The sequence below is a fragment of the Anguilla rostrata genome, chromosome 6 (assembly GCF_018555375.3).
Source record: "Anguilla rostrata isolate EN2019 chromosome 6, ASM1855537v3, whole genome shotgun sequence".
NCBI classification, from domain to species: domain Eukaryota; kingdom Metazoa; phylum Chordata; class Actinopteri; order Anguilliformes; family Anguillidae; genus Anguilla; species Anguilla rostrata.
The window spans coordinates 31062601-31084333 of NC_057938.1; the positions used below are offsets into that span (position 1 = coordinate 31062601).

Genomic DNA, 21733 nt, shown 5'->3' on the forward strand with positions numbered 1-21733 from the left:
CTATAGATTAATGTATTAAGGCAGTAACATTTGAAATTATTTCAGCTGCAGATGAGGCCATCCCAGTTTGAGGTGGGAGACGGAAGCGGGTGGTACCATGGTGGACTGAGGATTGTTCAGAAGCAATAAAACAGAAAGATGAAGCTTTCTGGGCTCTCAAAAATGGATTAACAGAAATGAATTGTTTAGAATATCAACAGAATAGAGCATCAGCAAGACGAACAATTAAGAGAGCAAAACGGGAGGCGTGGCGTGAGTTTTGTTCATCTTTTGGTAGGAGCACTGAAATAGGGACAGTTTGGAAAATGTTTTTTAAAATGGTGGGAAGGGGCAAATCTTTGGGAATCACAGGATTGGTGGAGAGAGATATTACTGCTGTTATAAACAAAGAAATATGCTTGATAGAACATTTGCTGGAGTTCATAGATGTGACCATCTGGGTAGTGAGGGCAAAAGAAGGCGCAGGGAAATGTTAAAGGAGCATGGGAATTTATTGAGGAGGATATGAGAGACATGAACTGACGAGGGCTCTCGAGGGATGTGGGAGGACAGCTCTCGGAGAAGACAGAGTTTGTTATGTGATGCTAAAACATGCATCAAACAGTGTGATGGAAGCTGTATTAGAGCTATGTAATAAGATTTGGAGGACTAGCCTGTTACCTAGGAGTTGGAAACATGGGGTGGTATTACTGTTTGCAAAGCTGGGTAAAGATCCCTCTAGGACAGCCAGCTATAGGCCAATTGCACGAACGTCTAATTTGTGCATATTAATGGAAAAATGATAATGAAGAGGTTGATGTATTTTCTGGAAGCTAGGGGATTGATCAGTGATGCACAGAGTGGATTTAGGAAGGGAAGGTGGACACATTGGTGAATGTGTGTACAGAAATAAATAAGGCTCTGACAATGAAAGAAGTGCTAAGTGTTGTATACTTTGACATTGAGAAGGCTTATGAGACCTTGTGGAGGGAAGGGCTGTTAATTAAATTGAATACAATGGAAATCGGAGGTCATCTGTATAACTGGGTCATCGGGACTTTCTTTTTGATTGAGGCATTTGAGGAAGGGTGAGGTCAGAATTGTCCCATGTATTTGAAGTCGATAATGGTACTCCCCAGGGAAGTGTAGTCAGTCAGGCATTATTCACAATAATGACAGACGACATATTAAAAACGTGGGGCAGGGAATGCAGATGATGGAGCAATATTAAAAAGAGGGGCGAATATGAACTTTGTGATAGAGAAAATGCAAGAAGCTATTAGGCTAATAGTATGAAAGACTGCTCATTGACTTTAAATGTCTCTGGCTAAGTCATGTTTTATGATTTACTCCAGGAGAAGAATTAAGGATGTAAAGCTGAAAAATTTTGTCACACACAACACCCGGTCCTCACTCCATATCCAATTAAAAATTCCCAAAACCAACACCTCCCTCGGTCTTGCATCATTTCAGTCCGTTGCTGCCTGCGACTGGAATGCTCTGCAAAAAACGTTAAAACTGGATAAATTTATTACCATTTCTGCCTTCAAACATGCCATCTCAGACATTTTCACTAATTCCTGCAACTGTTTTTCTACCATGTAATATCCCCATAACACTCTTTGGTTTTTTTTTTTCTTCTCCCCCATATCTCGTTTGTTGGCTGTTGTTTGCTTGCCTGTGTTTTCATGTGCCTATGTTTAGTTTGTTATTATTGATGTATTTTGTGCTTTTAACATACTTTTATCTTCTAGCCCACCTCCCCTTCCCTTAAGTGGCTTTTGTCGCTTGTCAGGCTGCCATTGTAAATAAGAATTTGTTCTTAATGACTTGCCTGGTGAAATAAAGGTGAAATAAATAAATAAAATAAAAACCTATTGAAATGTATGTCCTGTTAAAATACAGATAATAAACTAAATCTAAATGTAAAAAACCAACTTCATGCATATACATTTAGTCATATTGCTACAGGCTTATTTACTATATCAACTTTAAGACAAGCAACACGCTCAGAATTATCTCATTGCGACCCATTAAATCCAATGGCGCAGACATTACTTCATAATTTCAAACTGCTTTCCTAACGGCTATTTTGCGTCCTGTGACTTGGGTTACAACAGTGAATATGTACAGATTCCTAGTCATGCTGATAGCAACCACCCTTTCTCATATTAACCTCAAATACGCAAGACTTAAACTGTATGCTAGCAAATTTATGTCAAGTTCCATTAATTTATATGGGATGGTCGATACACGTCCCCATAGCAACCAAAAGCTAGCACTGGACCACCTCTGACTTATTTGCCGGCACAGACAAAAATGAAAAAAAATAACCACTGGAGGATAACAAGGACATTTTTTTCCTACACAACTAGGTACAGGTTGTTACTGATATTTTGCCTATTTCATATATAGTTGCAAATCAGTTTACGTTTTCCTGTCTGTCGAACAAAGGTGGTCGATAATAGGTGCTCGCACTCTACCTGGCGGTCACAAAGTTTTAGTTGGTCTTGGCTGGTCACGATAATCCCGCCCCCAGCCCCTGACGTAAGCGGTTCTTGGTTCTAGACCAGCCCCGTGTTGGTGCTGCTTTGGAACCAGTTTTCCTGGCTGAGAGCCGGTTCTTTTGCTGTCGAAAAGTGAAGAACTGGTTTGCGATTAGGCACCGGCTCTGAACCGGCCCTCGAAATGCCTTGGTGGAAAAGGGGTAGTGATATGCTGATTCTGCTTCAGTGTTGAAGAGTCTAAAGTCTGGTAGGTCGGATAGGGGGGATTTGCTTGTGGAAATAATGGTGTTGCTGTTGGAGTTGAAGAGGATGGGAGTGGTGGTCTTTTTTGACTGGATACCTGCACATGCTGTTGTGGAAGGCAATGAGAAAACGGATGCTGTGGCCAGGACTGCTGGGAAAAGAGAAAGGGTTGATACACAGGTAGCACTGGGATGTAGGGAAGTCAAGTCCTTGATTTGAGCATCAGAGATCTATATCTGGCAAATGCAATGGGACAGTAGCAATAAAGGGAGAATTTTTTTATTATATACATAAATCAGGTAAGTAAAAGGTGGGGAGTTAGACCTGTAGGAGAGAGGAAATTATATGGAGTAGGTTACGGTTTGGGCACACAAGATGAAATTCATCACTGAAATTTATTGGTAAACATGAAACAGGGTTATGTGTGCTTAATGGACGAAATGATCGAACTGATGTTTTGCGAATTGTATAATCTAGACAGGGAGAGAATGTTTGAGAGGGTCAGAAAAACTGGGCGGGGATGGGGTATACGTGGGATATTAGGGGCAAGAAAGAGGTGGTGGGTAAGACTCTTTTTAATTTTCTTAGAATAACAGGACTAGGCAGAAGAATCTAATGTAGGTAGATCGTGACCGGCCTTACACTCCAGCACAGTAGGTGGCGGTGCACCTTGAAGGTGGATGCAATACGCCAACCAAATCCAAAGAAGAACAAGAAGTAGCGATACGTCCAATATGTACGTCTGGTGACAGTCTATGGTCTGGTTTTTGGTGCTTTGGGGTAGACTCCTACAGTGATCGCTAGAACTGTGGGCAGAGTCCGGAAATGAAACAGGTGGAAATTTGTCATCCTGTTGTGGTGCTGCGGTTTGCTAGAGTTGAGTATCATGTTCGTTAGTGTACTTAACAGGCAAAACACGAGCCGTCCAGTTAAGTCTTATATAAACAGAACCAACCCAGTTAGATCTAGTTATATAGCTATGTTGTTAGCCAATAACGAGTCAACAAGTCAGCGGGCTAATGATAGGAAGTGGGTGTGTGTGTAAGCCGGTGGTGGCTGCAAGACTACAGAAGAAGAAAAGCATCTTGCTGGCTAGTTATTTGGTTTCTTTTCAAAACTATCTTTCAGTAAACTGGGAAAAGCTGGGGGGAAATAGCTACCAAGCTAACGGTACTAATGCAGTTTTATCGTGTGGCATTATTCACCACTCTAGTCAAAACTTCTACTTGTTTTGAAAACTAAGAAGTCTGAAACCAAGACGTGTTTGGTCCCATTCTGTGTGTAGAGTAACGTAAGAGTTTTTTTTTTTTTTGCCGCGATCGGTTTTGGTATCATATTGTTCGCTAACGGTTAAGTAGCTAACAAGCTTGTTCACAGTAAATTAGTTATAGGTGTCGCCGATTTTGGTCAGCTAGGACGTTAGCTAAACGGCTAAGTGAGCCGACTAGTTTGCTAGCCCGTGTAAGCTAGTCAGTCGTCCGCAATGTCAAACAATCAGCGCTTGCGAAATACATTTTTAGCTACAAGTTAATTTTGCGCACACTTGGCTTGTGTCTAGCTATCGATAGTTATTTTCACAATGCAGCATTTGTCCAGATAATGTAGTCACTAAAAGAGTCGCACGTCAGCTCACTTAGTACACGACTGCTAAGCAAATGTCATGTCATTTTTAGCCGTTTGATACCGTTTTAGCAGGTTAACTGCGTTAGCTAGCTGGTATCTACCAGCCAACCAGTCAAGTCAGCCCGGGCATCGCAAGTTAGCTATATGCACTTTTGTATGTCTTTGGATAAAAGCGTCTGCCAAATAAATGTAATGTAATGAGTTTACTTGGCTGCCCTGCTAGCTAATAACGTATACTACGCTCCTGCGGCTTCCCCCTGACGACAGGAGTGACCTTGGCTAACTTCCCACGAAAACATTTTGGACGGAAATATTTTCCAAGTTAATGTGGGTTGTCTAAGTAAAGTTTGATTGGGCTTTGTTTACTGTCTTTTATCGTGAATAGACAGTCAGGCAGTCCGTCGGACAGCGAGCACCATGACCGAAACCAACATGACTGACTCCAATGTGAAGGTCGCTGTCCGAGTTCGACCAATGAACAGGAGAGGTGAGTGATAGCATTGGCAATTGCTAGCAAATGTAACTTGACCTGTCAGGGATGGTGTGTTGTGAAACCTGTCTTGTGTGATCCTTGTACTCCTGTGACATGTGACGTTAGCGCGCCTGCTTGCAAACTAGTTTGGCGTTCTGATAATATTAAATCGATGTTATGCTTGTTGATAAAAATGCAGTTAGTTGTCTTACAGCATTTCCCTGTCCTTTTCGATCTAGTGTTTTTGACAGTTCCCTGCTGGTTTTACGGCTTCTGAAACGTTTTGATAAATGTTTTAAGATTTGCTCCGGGAACGCTCTCAATGCTTACATTCCATCATCCGTTTAGGCCTACACAGGAAAGTAAAGACAACTCCCTTCTGTATTTGGGACTGCATCAATAATCGTATACACGTATTTGTGATCAGTTATATTACGTGCACTCTGTTATTCTTGCATGAAAACTAAAAGAGGAGAAATTGAGGTTAAATTGCAAAAACAAAAAGTGTAAAGTTTAAAAATGTAAAATGAGCCCACTAGCATTAATGTCGTTCAAAAATACGCTGTGCAGTACACCACAAGCGAGGCAATCACGTGATTGACCAAGTTATTTGGTCACAAGGTATTTTAGCCCTTTCCCCTAGCTCCAAAGTAGTTCGTGTAATGTACCGAAGTGTTCGAGTTTGCCAGAATATACCCGAGGTCAACTGTTGAAAGTCGAGCAAAGCTAACCTTGATTAATACAACATGCATGATGTATGCATTCATATTTTTCTCATTGTAGTGTATTTCATGAAGTGAAATTTTGTGCCCTCATCCTTCAGTTGTTAGAATCTAGCATAAACTGATTTATAAACTACTGAATTATATTTGTGTACACACTTTATATGTACAATACCCTGTAGGCTCAACCTGTAGAACAAGTTTTTTTCGGAATTTCCACAGCACAGGAATGTAGCACTCAAAAGTTCTGGGAGTCTCTTCTAGTACAAGTCTGAACCTGTATCTAACTTTGATGTGATTGTATTTTGTGTAGGGAACACATGCAGTGGTTACCAAATTGTGCATCAGAAAGCATTGGAGAAAGTAAATACATGTTACATGGCGTTAACTGACATTCATATCAAAACTGTACACACAGTAGTGGTGAGTGTACATGCAGATTTTTATGCATTAGCAAACAATGAAATGGAATAACATATTTTGTGTGTAACATATTTGAGTGGGTTGCATAACATGTTAACTCTCTCAGTGGGTCTTACTCATTCAGTAATTTTTGGAACTGCTGGTGAATTATGCGTGCAGCAAGGTATTTGTCAGTCAGTATGTGCCACTTCACAGTTGTTTTTGTTGAGCACAAGGGCAGGAAAAGGAGGCCGATTGTCCAATTGTAAATGTTTCAGAGCACCATGTGTTCCCATGAACACAAAACAGTCTAAAACCCAATGTGTTATGATTTGGTATTCATAAAGTTAAAAAATGAATGCATAGATGAGACCTGTGTGACAGATGATGTGTATATCGCTCAATTGAAAGATTTGTAAATGTTGTTGCATTTACAGTGGTTGGGCAAAGGGAATTTACTGATTTGCTTTGATTTGCAAATTCTATCCCAAGCCATTTTGTGCAATTATTATTTTTTTTATAGTGGCCAGCATAAAATCTGCATATTAAAGTTTCTTGAGGTCACTAATGTCTAGATTGTACCATGTTTTCATCTGGGGCTACACTGTTTGTTGCTGTAGCTTAAAACCAGACACTAAATTTGTCAGGTTCTGCAATCATTGAAGCATGTGCACTAAAAATGTCTTTTCCTTTAAATGATGGAGCGCCAAATGCTTTGGGAAAAGTAAAGAACCACTAACTGTAACATTTAGAACCACTAACTGTAGGTTACACAGAATTCTCTTTCAGAGTACAGGTCTCTAACTGCGACTGATTAAATTATTTACAGACAGCGTATTTGTTTTTTTAGGGAAATTCAATCTTGAGAAAGATTGCATGTTGGTATGTATGATGTTTGCACCCGTTCCTGTCCTCCTTATGAATTTTCTTTCACAGGGAGATTGTTTTATCCCTCCCTTAGTCTATTCCACACTTTAACCTATTAGCGCAAAGCCCGTAGTGGTCGGCACGCCGGTGTGCTGAGATTACTGAACTCAGACATTCAGTGCTACTGCAACCAAAGTATGAGTTAAAAACAGAAAGTAGTAGTCATTAGTAGACGATACACGACAACTATGCCGAATATGGAGTTTCGCAGAGCCACCATTGTTGCTCTGGTCGTTCATTTAACACACACCTCCTTCCTACAGTCTCATCTGCAACTACACCCCCCACCCATGACATAATGGACAATATTGTCTATCTTGGCATTCAGAAAAATATACTTTCACCACTAAAAAATCGTATTCCGTCATAGCAACAAGATAAACCCGACAATAGCCCTAAGATATGCCAATACAGCAGGAAAAACACTGCTCAGTATTGAAAAATACTATTATTGTTGAGGACTTCTGGGCATAGGTAAGCCATATGTTTGCTGATAGACCTAGCTGACATCGTTTTCTGGAGCAAAACAGAAGCGAATAGAACAGTATCATTGATTTACTGTCTCTGTCTCCATCTACTGAACATAGATAAGATTTCATCATTGCTATGTAAGTATTACTGATAAAAATATGTCGGTTATATATGTTATTTTTGAAATTGAGTCTTACTTTTGAAAGTAAGCGTTAGTTAGTAGTGTAATAGTTTTTGTGAAGCATGCAACAGTGATGACGTGCGAGTTGGAACATTGCCAAAACATGGTGGACGGTTGAAAATTGTTTTCATGTTGTCCCATCCCCATACAAGAAAGCATACGAAAGTACTGCGTATAGAAATACATACAGGAGTTAATTATTACACATTTAGGTACTGTACCAAATTGTGTGGCAATAGTTTTGCACTATTTTTTAATCTTTCATTTTGGATAGATTTGGAGACGCTGGGTACACTGCTTAGTTTTTGCTTCATAAATTTATAGTAGTTCTACATATTTAGCTAGCTAGCTAGCTTAGATTTTATGAACTTGTAGTCAAGAAGTTTTTGATCCAGCAAATTTATAGTTTAACCTGCTGTATATATGCAATCTCTCAGTATTTCATTGTAAACTAAAAAAACATTTTAAAATGTTTCGGTCTAGCAGTGTAGACATTGCGTTTTCCCAAGACACTCTGAAACCGGGTTTGAATTCCAGTTAACTTTATGATAGGTTTGCCGTCACTTGTCACCTAGCCAATATTAAAATTCTGGGTTTTAGGTCAGAATGGTCTCACAGCATGCATGTTATGCCGGCTAGCTAGCTAGCTAACTATTGAATTGTATTCAAAACAGCGGTTACTACAAACGGAATCGTTCACAAATATATGGATGAAAATGCGTCCCGTAGCCATGAGTTAAATATGGAACGCCTATTCTACTGTCCAAATAAGGGACGATTCCGTCTGCTAAATGACTAAAATGTAAATGTCCATTTAAGGGCTATTCTCTTTCTACTGTGCTTTGACTTTACATGTAATGTAAATTAAATTTGAACTTCATTATTACACATTTGAAATAAAGAATGTTATTTATTGTTATCAAACAAACCAGAGTGCATTGTAACATTTATTGGGGGTTTTTTCCAACACCAAATAATGACAAGTTCTGCAAAATATTCAGACATGGGAAAGTTGTTTAATTTCCTCTGATGTAATAAAAACATTTATATAAATTACTGGAGTGGTATTCAGCTCCAGTCCTAGAATACCCCCTAATAGAATGTTTTTGTTCCCGTCCAGAACTAACACTTGATTCAATAACTACACCATTCATCTATCTCTTGATTAGTTGAAGCAGGTCTGTTATCTCCATGTCTGTTACCTTCCAGGTTCTGCTCTATATAATGTTACATTCAATCTAATTAACTTTTAAAAACAACCAGCAATTTGTAGCTGCCTCCGGGTTGATACAACCCTGTTGTGTTCGTTTATCCTGTGTGAGAGCATATTGGAGCATATACAGTCATTCAAAGTAGCAAGTGGTAATTCTTTAATACATGATTACCTAATAATAACAATGCTAATCTAAAGATGTTTACTGTCGATTTACACGTTGAAGACCCTCTTATGAAAACAATGGCGTGTTTGCAAATTTGAGGTGAGTTTTTAATTCTGTCAGTCAGATTGCTGTGATAGCTAATTCTAAATAATATTTGGGGACCCATGGATAACTCGTGACCCTTAGTTTGCGCCGCTGGCCTACAGGCAAGACAATGCAAATATTTTACTGGCGTTAGCTTCACTTAAATTAGAGTGCCTTTTAAGGACTATTAGACTATTTCTGGTTATATTCATTTAATTTATGAAAGCAAACTAGCTAGCTAACATTATCGATAACATCACCTTATGAAAGCAAACTAGCTAGTTTGCTTTCATAAGGTGATGTTATCGATAATGTTAGCTAGCTAGTTTGCTTTCATAAAGACGTTATAGTTGTGCTTTTATCTTAACTTGGCTAGCTAGCTAGCAAAAATTATATTGGATATAAGTCAGCATCCTTACCTCAGCTATCGATACTTGATATAGCCTACTAAGTTAGCTAGCTTGTGAAAATTCAGTCTCCCAAGATGAGCATGTATCATGGAGGTAGCTATGGTAACAAACAACAATGTGGTGAAAGTGGGGGCACGGTCTGTCAATCATAGCTAATTGACAGTTCTCATTACCACGCCCAGACAGTTTGGGTGAACTTTTAGTGGGAAATTTAGGCTTAGAAATGTTTAAAAATACATTTAAATGACTGAATAATAAAAGAATTATGCACATTTGTTTTGTTGTTACCTAAAGACAACTGGCAAGTGTCACATTCAAACACCATGTTAATCCTTTAAAATTTGTAACTGTCACTTGAAGAACCTTTTTGCTTTATTTGATTGGGACAGATGCAAATGCACATTGACATATCAAGTGCACACATTATCAGAAGTGTTGTTACATCTTGTGTCCAGCTGGTAAAATTTACAACATCCAAGGAAGGAAAAAGCAAAAGAAGAGAAAAATTGAAATATTAAATTAAAAGTTAAGATTTGTGGAATTTATATGTTGAGATTAAAGTTCCGACATGATTGGAGATAGTATTGAAAGACCTTTAGAATCTACTATAGTAATAAAGCACATTATTATGAATCCTGTTGTACAGCACTGGGAAGCTTGGTCACTTCAGGGTGTATGTTTACCCAGCATGAAAGGAAGCAAGGCACCATCTTTCCAATAAAAAAAGACCATGCTTAATTTCTAATAGTTTTGTGTGTGTTTTTTTTCTGAATAGAAAAAGACCTGAACACAAAATGTGTGGTGGAAATGGAGGGCAACCAGACAGTACTGCACTCTGCCAGTGGGAACCTGGGCAAAGGAGACGCCAGGTAGGCAGGGGCATATGGGTAAAGTAGGGGTGGGGATTTTTAGCAATGTGGATAGATGAACTTGGGTAACGTGCTGTGTTGGTGATATTTGAGGGACATGGGTATGCAGAGGGAAATGTGGGTAATGTAGGGGAGCATTAGGCATTACCCTACTGACAACCCTGCAGTTCTGAGGTTTTTTTCTGCAGCAACAGATTGAATTTAATCAACACTTGTATTGGGCTTAAATCTGTGTTAAATCTTGTGTTTAACACGCTCACATTGTAAGATGACTTGTAAACTCTGCGATTTTAGTTTTGATCAAATTCGGCAGGAAGAGAGGGCAGGCCAGTTGCACCTTCTAATGTGGAAGATAGAGTGAGGGAGCAGGAGAAGAAAGGAAGAATGAGTTTGATTTAACACCCTCTGTTCTGCCACAAGTGCTGGCTCTTGGTTGGTGTGAGGATTGGGGCAGTGGGGGACATGCAGACGTCCGCACTGCCGCTTTCTCAGCCCCTGGTGTGGTGTGTTGGGGAATAACTCTCCCTTGTCTGACTAACTCTCCTTTCTGTTCCTTTGGTTACCACAGCAACAGTTGTGGAGGTCGGCCTTAGGTCAGCCATAGCCTCAGAATTTCATTCTGCCCAAAGAGGAGGAGAAAAAGAAAAGTATACTTTCGCTTTACCATCTGTCGGTTATAAACATTTTGTGTGACTTTTATGGGGACCAAGGGGACCAAATGGGGGCTGGAGTAATTCTCTCTCCCCTTATCTTCCTCCCACTCGGTCCCTCTATCCACATAATCAGACAAAAGAGCTAGGTGAATCGAGTAAACTTGGAACTGAAAGCCTAGAAGCCAAATGCTGCCCCCACAGGAGAAGGGTTTTAGTTGTGGCTTGTTAGGTTGTAATGACTGGAGGTTTGAATTGCTGCCATTCTCACAAACCTTCCTGCTCAACTGCTTCGAGGGCACATGCTCTTATCTGCAGTACTACTTGTGCCAGTGGCATTTCCTCCTCAGTGTTAGTTGTGCTTTTTATTTGGATGCCATGACGGGTCTATAGAAAATCGTGTGTAGCTTGGTAGTTGTATGTGCAAATTGATTAACTACCCCCCCAGCCCCCCAATATTACAAAACATGCCAAATAACTCCCCCTCCCAATAATACTCTATTTCTCTATTTGTTACAATGTTCTGTTAAAGGCAAAAGTGCATGCTCTTTCTTTCCATGATGGACTGACTTTAGTGAGTAAATGCACTGGCCTATCAATAGAGCTGAAATGTTACTGCCCAATTTTTAGTGGCCCTGGTTCCAGAAGTAAATTTCCCATTCATTTTCTCCATAGGCATTTAAGAAAGTCCCTAAACAAGAGAGTTTTAAGCCTTTAAAAGAACTATCCAGCTATGAGATGAATCATAAATCACATTATAAAAATTATTCAGAGGCAAAAAATCTTGGAAACAAAAAAGGTACAAGACTGTGTACTTAACTTTTAAAGAGGGAATGAACTACATACACATCCCATTAAGCATTGCGAATTATGTAATCAAATCCCTTCCCTCTCACTTTCAGTTGATTTCAGCAACATTTTGGTTAATTACATTTTTCTCTTTAGTGCTTTCTTGTATGTATTGCAGTGTTTTGGGATTTCTTGTTGTTAATATTCTAGTGTTTTATATGATATTGTTCTGTACTGTAGTTCCTGACGTTTGGTTATTTTTATCATTTTCTAGCAAAGCTGTACTTTAGTTTTGTTTAAATTGTAGTTAAAGCTATGCTTCAGCTTCATTGACTTGCAGTCATGGTTAACATTAGCTTATTTCTAACCGATCAAATGATATTTCTAAAATGAAATGTAACATGAATACTTATCTTTTCTAATTCCATGAAACATTTGAAAGCAATCTAAGATGGTGGCTCTCAAAATCCACGTTTTTGTGTGGATTGATATGGAATGACCCTGGATAAACATAGCTAACATGATTTTATTTGTGTGAGCATGAATACTGGGGTGGGGGACACATTGGGTCTGCTGATATTATTAAGGGAAAAAAAAGTTTTTACATATGCATGGCATGCAGACCAATTCAGAAGGGTGCATGGTGTTTCATTAAGATATATTCTTGCATGGATTTTTTTTAGGTGTAACGCTGCTAAATTGCAGATAATATAGGATAATATAGATTTCTACTATAAGTGAGTGGCATATGGCACTTCCATGTGTCCCTAAAGTTTTAATGACCAGGGTCACTTGACATGGTAAGATGAAAAACACTGGTTGCAATAATTTGGGTCGGTTGGGTAGCATTGCTTTGGAATATACCTTATTTAATTTGTGTGAGCGAAGATAGCCAATATTGTTGGTTGTAACTTGGCCTCATTTTCATGTCAATACTTTAAGTAGCAGGCCTAGATTTTGCAAGTTTTAATTAAAGGCTTATAGACAGTGCTTTGTATGCATGAGTAGCTTGTATGTTGAAAACATGTTTTTGTTGAAATGCATTTTACCTGTAGACTGTTCCTTGTCCTGTAGTACTTTTTTTTTTTAAAGCTTCGAGCACTTGTTACTATTGCTACAGTTCTGCATGTTATTTCAGTCGTTTCCCACTGCTATGCATGAGACCTATTAATTTAATAAATTAATGTTAAAAACGCTGCTCATTTAATAACAAAATAACCAAGACAATTAAAAAAAAATACCATGACATTCTACAGTCAATATTTGGGACTAAATATTGAATAAATATATGACCTTACCATTGGTTTTACGCATAGAGATGTCCCTCTTGAGACTGAGTGGTCATATATTGTCTTGGACAATCCGTTTGTGAGACGCGCATTTGTGATGTCTGGGTACCTTCAAAAATAGCTGTGCGTAATACCACACATGTTGTTTACGGTGTTGTTGCCTTTTTAGTAGAGCCTGGCTTGATCGACAATTAATCGATCTAACCGGTGACAAAATAAGCTTTCTAACAATGTATAACATGTCTAAGTTTGCTTTTGGACTAGCGTTTTATAGCTCAGCATAACCACAAGTTTTCCCATAATTACATTCACTTACGCATTCACTCTGTGGTAGCAGTAAAATACACTGCACCCGACAAAACTTTATCAATGTTTTTGTAATTTCTTGTAAAATATTATTATCATTGAGGACTTCTGAGCATAGCTAAGCCATATTTTTCTGATAGACCAAGCTGACATCATTTTCTGGAGTAAGAACAGGAGAGAACAACTGGACTGATTTACTGATCTCTGCCTTACATAGCAACTTCATTGCTATGTAAGTTTTACTGCTTAAAATATTTCAATTATATACATTATTTTAGAAATGTATTGTCTTTAAATAGGTTTGTGGTATTTTATAATGAGGATATTTCACACTGTAATGTAAGCGTTTGTTGGTAGTTTAGTAGTTTTGTGATGCCTGCAACAGTGATGACATGCGAGTTGGAACATTGCCAAAATGTGGTGGACGGTTGAAAATTGTTTTCATGTTGTCCCATCCCAATACCAGAAAATATACGAGAGTACAGAAATACATACAAGAGTTCATTATTACACATTTAGGTACTGCATTATTTGAATTACTTTAAAATCTGATATCAATGTTTCATCTGATACCTTCATAAGGGGCTCATTTATATGCTTTATAATGGACAAAAAAGCATTTTATTCATTTTTGGAGAGATTTTGGATATGTTTCTGGACCCCTAGATATTTTAGACCACTGTACTAACCGAAAGCTTGTAATTCCCACTGGAAAATGATGCAACAGTGAGTTTCTTGATTCAAAACAGTTGATTTGTAGTGAAATAAGTGATTATGTTGTGATTTACAGCAATGCATAATTTAGACATTAGGGATAGATTTGGAGACGCTGGGTACACTGCTTAGTTTTTGCTTCATAGATCTTTAGTAGTTCTACATATCCACCCTTAGATTTTATGAACTTGTAGTCAAGGAGTTTTTGATCCGGTGTTATAACGCACCCCCTAAATGGGCAAGGATTGGCCAGATTTGGCATGTGTGCTAAGGGGTTAATGTGGTTCTGTTGTAAGATTTTAATCATTTGTATGACTTTGTATGCAAGTTATTAATTGACACTTTAACTTGCATAGAACCATAGATATTATTAGCCGGCTTGCTTCCGGCAAGCCCACTCTTGCTCTCTTTCATATTTTTTTCTTGTCTGCACTTTCTGCCCAATTTTTCTAGCTCTAACTAGTCCTACAGTTTTTGCACTACATTCAAACTTTTTACACCAAAATGACCGGCTAGTTCCAGACATTGTTGCTTGTATTCAGATTTTTGAAATATTCAAAACTTTTTGAAACATTCAACTTTTTCTGTGGCCACTCCATAGAGGGTCAGTCATGGATGTTTAGTGAAACGCTTTAATCGGGCGCATGCACAGGTGGTCGGCACAAGATTTTTAAGCACAGCTTTATCGCCGAACGTTACTTTAGCTAACCCTAACATGTTAGCATTTCGCCTACTTACAGTAGTTAACCTAGCTAGCGTGTACAGATCAGAGACTGTAAAAAATATGGACAAAGCTACTGTGATGTCACCCATTGACTCTCCGTGGGTCTCTAAAACACATTTTGAAGCTCAATGGCGGGCGCGGCCATGTTGTCGATTTGGAGCCAAAACCATAGAGTTAAGCGGTTCTGTGATTTTTACAATGTGATTGACAGTCCGGTGCGGAAAAGCCCATCAACCTGAACGAACGATTGCAGAACGAACTTGAGGCTAGCTGACTGTCTGCCGTTATGCTTTAAAATATATTATCAAATGTTTACGGAGTTTAATTTCCATCCGTGACTGTACTGTGTCATGTAATCACGTTATATGTATGACATTAATAATACAATTATGTTCAGTTATCTTCAATTTATGTTTCTCAGCAAAACGAATATGCTTAGCTAGCATATCAGCTTGCCAGTGAGCTAGGTAGGCAATCTGTGGTTAGCTCACGCATTAGCAATATGAACCACAGGGGAAGAACATCGACTACACTGATGGTCAATCAATTAGAGATATGTAGGCTACTGGTGATTTGACTAGGCTAATTTTTCTATAACTGTCTGGTTGACCTGCTGTTAACCGAGGAAGTTATCGTTGTAGGTTTTCGCCACAGTCAGTTAATGAGCCAGTAACTACTACTAGCTACTCCATCGCCGTTTGTGGTGTTCACTTGCTGGGTGACGCTAGCTGACCGATCGTTCGCAAGTCACTTTCTACCGAATAAAAATTAACACTGTCAGCGGTGATTAACAAATCTACCAAGTATTTTAATAACTGATCTGCAGGCGGGTAAATATGACAACGCACTTTGTACAGCAAGTTTTCCACCTGGAGCATGAAGACAAAAATAATGTACATTGAATTTCTAATTATTATTAGGCTATTATATATTTTTTTCTTGTAAATCATCAAAACCAATGGAGAAAAGCCAATATACGCAAGGAGCCCCCAGGACCGATTCTGAGAACCACTGTCTTAAATGCTCTTGTCGGTCTCTTAAATGCTAAAAACATGTTCCTATCTAAATACCAGTCTTACAAAGATGGTTAATTTCGTTAAATTCTGTGTGTGTGATTTCATCGTGTGTTGTATGTTATTCAGCAAATAAACCTTAAGACTTTTAATTCGCTTCGTGAAACTGAAAATTTTGCAGTGTTTATCCCAAAATCGGGATTATAGGAGCTTTGTCACATGCGTGAAGCATTTCCCAGGTAGACATTTACGGAATGTACACGACTGACAAGCCGTCAAACACGTTTGACAGATTGAATATTTGCCGGTTAGGGTTAGCTAGCTAGTCAAATGGCTTGGTAGCCAAAGTTGCGAACTGTTTTAGCATAGGCTACTGGACTACCAAATATAGCAAGCTGATTACGCGTTCTGCCAACTAATTATTTGGTTAAGGATAAGGATAGGATAAAGGAAATAGTAAAAATGACTCTGCTACCGAAAAACTTCAGAGGAGGATTATTTTATGGTCGTCTAGTGCAGCTGTAAATAGCACACGCCATAATGAAATCACTACGAAATGGGATGCCTGCATTTTCTGACTTTGCAGAGGTGGACCGTGGATGATGAGTCGGAGCCGCAATGTCCAAGAGGCACCACCTCCCACCCCAGTGACCATAGACATAGCCCCTACTGTAGCTTATTCCTCCGCAGTAATCAGGAAGTGACGCACACTGTACCTCATTGGTCCACAACAAATATTATAACAGTGCCCAAATGACACAATAAATCATGAAATCGACCCATGGACGAAAAAAATACACATATTGTGACTCTTTGTTCTCATGATAAAAAATAATTGACTTTGTATTTTGACCGCATTTGTACCGTAGAAACCGGATATGAAAACACCTATACTGGAGCCAACCGTAGTGGCGCTAGTGAGCAACCAGGAACAACAAGACCAGGAAATGAGCTTCAAAAACGAAGTCTGGTTTTGTCCGCTTGGTACGGATGCTGTCCTGCACTCATGAGTAGGTGCTAATGACACACAGCTACAACCACCGATACAGATGTATGGACACATCGATGCTACAACCACAGATACAGATGTATGGACACACGGAGGACAACAAATAACAGAGGTTACAGAGGTGAGGACATGCCACTGCTAGCTAGCTATATAGTTAGCCAAGTTTTACTCATGACACTTCTAGGATATGACTAATCCCTGGAACATAATCGCTACTTGCTGATCCCCGGCTGTATATGTAACGCTACAGTGCGCTGTGGGTCTGAACGGTTTTGTGGTTCTTCTGAGCTACGTGTCCTCATTGAAATGCATTGAGGCTTGAGGACAGTGGCAGTTGGAATTTGAAGCAAGCCCACACAATTCCTTCAAGAATTGTAACCTTTCTAGTTCTTAATGATTTTCATACAATATTTAAGAATGCATAGTCATTTTATCATTTCATTTAACAGGACAGGTCTTTATCCAACTTCAACTTACACTAGAATCAATAGTTGATTAATTTTCCAAGGATAAACTTTTGCTCAGTGTATCCTGCTTCAGGGCCATTTCACATTAGCATAGTACAGTTGAGGCCAAAAGTTTACACGTAGGCTAAAGGTATTCAAACTCAGTTTTTCACAACTCTGCACATTTTATGTTACCATACATTTCTTATAGGCAAGTCAATTATGGCATCTACTTTGTTCATTGATTAGACACAGATTTATTTCAGATTTAATTCACTATATCAGAATTCCAGTGGGTCATACACCAAGATGACTGTCTCTTTAAACAGACTGGATAATTCCAGAAATAGATGTAATGACTTTTTAGAATCTTCTGATTGGCTAATTGTCAAAATTAGCAGTTAATTGGGAGTTAATTGCCACCTGTGGCTGTATTTAAGGGGCTACCTTTAGAGCCACTGCCTTTTTGCCCTTGATACCATGATGAAATCCAAGCAACTCAGCCAGGACCTCAGAAAAAAAATGTGGACCTCCACAAGGTCTCTCTGCCATGATTTAAATGGGTGTGCGCTGTTAAAATCAGCCTTATACCCATTTACATGACCGAAACCAAATTTCCCATGTGAAATACGTATAGACCATATACCAAATGTAGCCTACCAAAGTAGCTTATTGAGCTATGCCTGTTCAGCTATTTTAGCATACTCATGGCTCATTTATCCGGCATCGTGATAGCATTTTGGCTGTATTGACAGCTACGTTTTATCATTAGAATCTGCCCGGAGTTGCTGGCTATCTGGCGCCTGTCTTTCTGCCAAAATCTAAATGGTCTGCATGGTTAAAATCAGCATGTATAACCATTTAAAGAAGCGACCCTTGTCAAATAAGTTTAGGTCACTTTGAGAAATTTCGGGTTTGTCTGGGTTTGGCTACCAGCAAAACGTGCATGTCAGTCAAAACTGCATTTAAGGTTGGGTACTGATTTCAACTTAGGCTAACCCTGCCTGCAATAAACTACAAGATGATAGTTTATACTGTCAATATAGCCGAACTATGACATTCTGGGGCTGCAAAATAGGCTTCTTTTTCCATTGTGGGCAATTCCATAATGATTTCTCATCAGGCCTGTTAGATAGCCATGCTAGGCTGATCCACAGATAGCCTGACAGAGGTAAGACTTGTAGGTAGTCTGTCAGAACTACCAAAGACGGCTGATGGATTAAGAAAAGTCTACAAGGATGTCTAGTCTGAAAATTGATGGTATTAATTTATACTTGTTTCAAGTGACCTGTGAAAGGTTAGCTATAGACTAGTGTTAAAGTTTGCAGGTAGCCTTATACACAGACGGTGGTGGTTGGTTGGCTCATTAAAGTGACTGGCAAAGACCTGCAGTGACAGCTTACTAGCAGCAGCTTTGTGGGACAAAAAATGGGCACATCTGTGATTGACTGGCCGTCAGTGTAGTTGGTGGGAACCGACTGTTAACCGATATACTTCCCTATGCTACGGTGCTATGCGTGAAATAACTGATTTAGCTAGCTAACAAAGCTAACTAATTTATTATAAATTAGCTGCTGTCGCTAGCTGCAAATTACTCGGCAACCATTACGTTGTGTAAAAGACAAGCTGACCACTTTCATGTGACATGTCGTGTTGGCCAATCAGAGAATTAACTATGGGCTGTGGAAAAAGCATCATTTTGAGAAGGCAGTTTCCCTTCTAGTTGTTATACAGTTCATTGAGGTAGGCTGATTGGAGACTCTAAATTGCCCGTAGGTATGAGTGTGAGTGAATGGTGAGTAAATGGTGTGTGTGCCCTGCGATAGATTGGTGACCTGTCCAGGGTGTATTCCTACCTCTCGCCCAATGCACGCTGGAATAGGCTCCAGCACTCCCTGCGACCCTGCCCAGGATAAGCAAGTGTAAATGACGAATGGATGGACACTGAGGATTGCTTAGGCGGTCTATATAACGTTAATAATAATCACATCTGGGTCAGCCTTAAGCACAGTGGCAAGCTATTCAAAAGATGCAAATGTTCCTAAATTAATCTTAGTACAGGTCAACTGATAAATTAATCTTAGTAGTTAACCTCTTAACCCCCTTGCGCACATGCCAAATCTGGCCAATCTTTGCCCATGTAGGGGGTACCCTATTTAAAGCTTTATACCTTCAGATGTGAGCATCACAGAGACTTAAAAAATGGCTTAAATGAAGCAAGACATTGGCACCATTTACGATTTATATTCATAATTTAGGAAGAAATTAGCTAAGTGCCACAAATGCAATTATATAGGCAAAAAATGTAAAATGAATTTGCTCTTTTTTTTAGTTTGCAATGAAATAGTCAGAGATTGCATATATACAGCAGGTTAAACTATACATATCCTGGACCAAAAACTTCTTGGCTACAAGTGTGTAAAATCAAAGGGTGGATATGCAGAGCTTCTAAAGATCTATGAAGCAAAAAGTAAGCAGTGTACCCAGTGTTTCCAAATTTATCCAAAATGTCAAAATTATGCATTGCTATATATCAAAACTTAATCATGTATTTCACTACAAATCAACTGTTTTGACTCAAGAAACTCACTGTTGAATCATTTTCAAGTGCAAATTAGAATCTTTCCCTCAGTACAGTGGCCTAAAATGTCTAAGGGTCCTGAAACATCTAAAATCTCTCCAAAAATGAATAAAATGTTTTTTGTCCATTATAAAGCATATACATGTGCCACTTATGAAGGTTTAATGTGAAACATTGATATCAGATTTTAAAAAATAATGCAAAAACATTATCACACTGTGGTACAGTACCTAAATGTGTAACCATTAACTGTTGTATGTTTTTCTGTACTATACAGTATGGGATGTTTTCTTGTATGGGGATGGGACAACATTAACAATATTCAACCGTCCACCAGGTTTTGGCAGTGTTCCAGTTGAGGTCACATTTGGTGCATTAAACACACACACAATTAGCAAACCAAAAAACGCTTATGTTACAGTGTGAAATATCCTCATTATAAAATACCACTAACCTATTTAAAGACACTTAATTTAAAAAATAACCCATATAACCGAAATATTTTCAGCAGTAACACTTACATTTGGACAATGAAATCTCATCTGTGTTCAGTAGATAGAGACAGAGACAGAATGAATGCTGCCAGTTCTTACTTAGTGCAGAAAACAGTATCTCATAAAAAAACACGTTTTCAACATACAAAAATGCCATGTTACTCACACATACAAGACATACACCATCTATAACTCATTCATTCAGACTGCCAAAATCCAGGCCTGCCATTAAAAGTATTGATATCAAAATGACGCCACGTTACGGTACTACAAACAACATAGGCTATCCTGCCTCACCGAAATTAAATAAGATGTATTCCAAAGCAATGCTACCCTATATTTCCTCAGTTCTTTCAAGTAAAACATGTTGTGACAAAGGGTGCGGTGGCGTAAGTGTAAAACGCATCAGAAACGCAGGTGAAATATGGGCAGTGTATGTACTCACGGATTTGACGGCCATCCAACGAGCCTTGATTAACAAAAGAATCAGCAAGCCCGTAGCATTAGAGCTCCCTAGGTCGCAACTTGTGTACCCTTCTGTCCTGCTCCGTTGTCTGTTATTTCGTGGAGATGCACTTTTAGTGTTTGTAAGGTTTATAAGGCATTTTGATAGGCTTATCTGCAGGTAGGAATCCTCTTCGCTGTTTTGCTAAGCTAGAACCGGAAAACTTGATAGTGGAGAATAGGAGCAGACGCATATGTCCCAGCAGGCTTTGCATATGAATAAATAACAACAGTGTGAGAGAAATTAGGAGAAATTATGAAATTGCGTAGTTGAAACAATATGTTTTTAGCAGAATGGGCATGTAGGTGAAGGTTGACATGATCACAGACTATAGTGCGAAGTAAATGAAGTGACCATGAGCGAGCTTAGTTTCCTTATCGAACGGTATATATAACAGTCTGTATAAAGCATTAGTCGTTAAAGTGGAGGGTTAAGTAATGTGTGAAATCAATTACACTGATGTGCTTTTCTCATGTTCAGTACTAGTAGTTATAATTGAGTGAGTCATGATTTTAAATGTAATGTTTTAATGGGGAGTTGCAGAACGTACATATGTAGTAATTGTTTGTATGTGGCTGGATAGAGAACAGGGCGAGGTGACATGAATGTAGAAACGTGGCGTTTGCTGATAAGAAGGCTTTGTACGGTAGCCAAGTGAAGAAATATAGTTAGTAGAAATGGCAGAGTGGTGAACTGGTGTAACTTTTTAATAAAAGGAATACATTTGCCATCATGAAATGCATATGGGTGGCCGTGAATGAGTTTTGGTAAAGCAAATATAAGCGTAAGAAAACATTAGTGTAAAAGAGGAAATGATCTGCCTGAGGGCGAGGCGGGATTCAATCCTTCAACCGGAGGTTTACCAGTCTGTGACTTTTTTAGTGCAGCACCATGACATAGCTATGCAATGCGTGAAATAGCATTAGCAAACCTGTCTGTGGTTT

General features: G+C 38.9%; 1 protein-coding gene across 5 annotated transcripts in view; it reads left to right on the forward strand.

Annotated features, from left to right (window-relative positions):
- Positions 1 to 3446: 3446 nt before the first annotated feature.
- Positions 3447 to 21733, forward strand: part of kif13bb (kinesin family member 13Bb) — a 217059-nt gene continuing 198772 nt past the window's right edge. The window contains exons 1-3 of one of the 5 annotated variants that reach the window (XM_064341045.1): positions 3447 to 3605; positions 4738 to 4839; positions 10176 to 10269. In XM_064341045.1, coding sequence (XP_064197115.1) covers positions 4770 to 4839; positions 10176 to 10269 — 164 coding nt within the window. In that variant the 5' untranslated portion in view covers positions 3447 to 3605; positions 4738 to 4769. Of the gene's footprint in view, positions 3611 to 3677; positions 4021 to 4737; positions 4840 to 10175; positions 10270 to 21733 lie in introns of those variants that run through there. The other 4 variants (XM_064341047.1, XM_064341044.1, XM_064341043.1 and 1 more) reach the window with 4 other exon arrangements.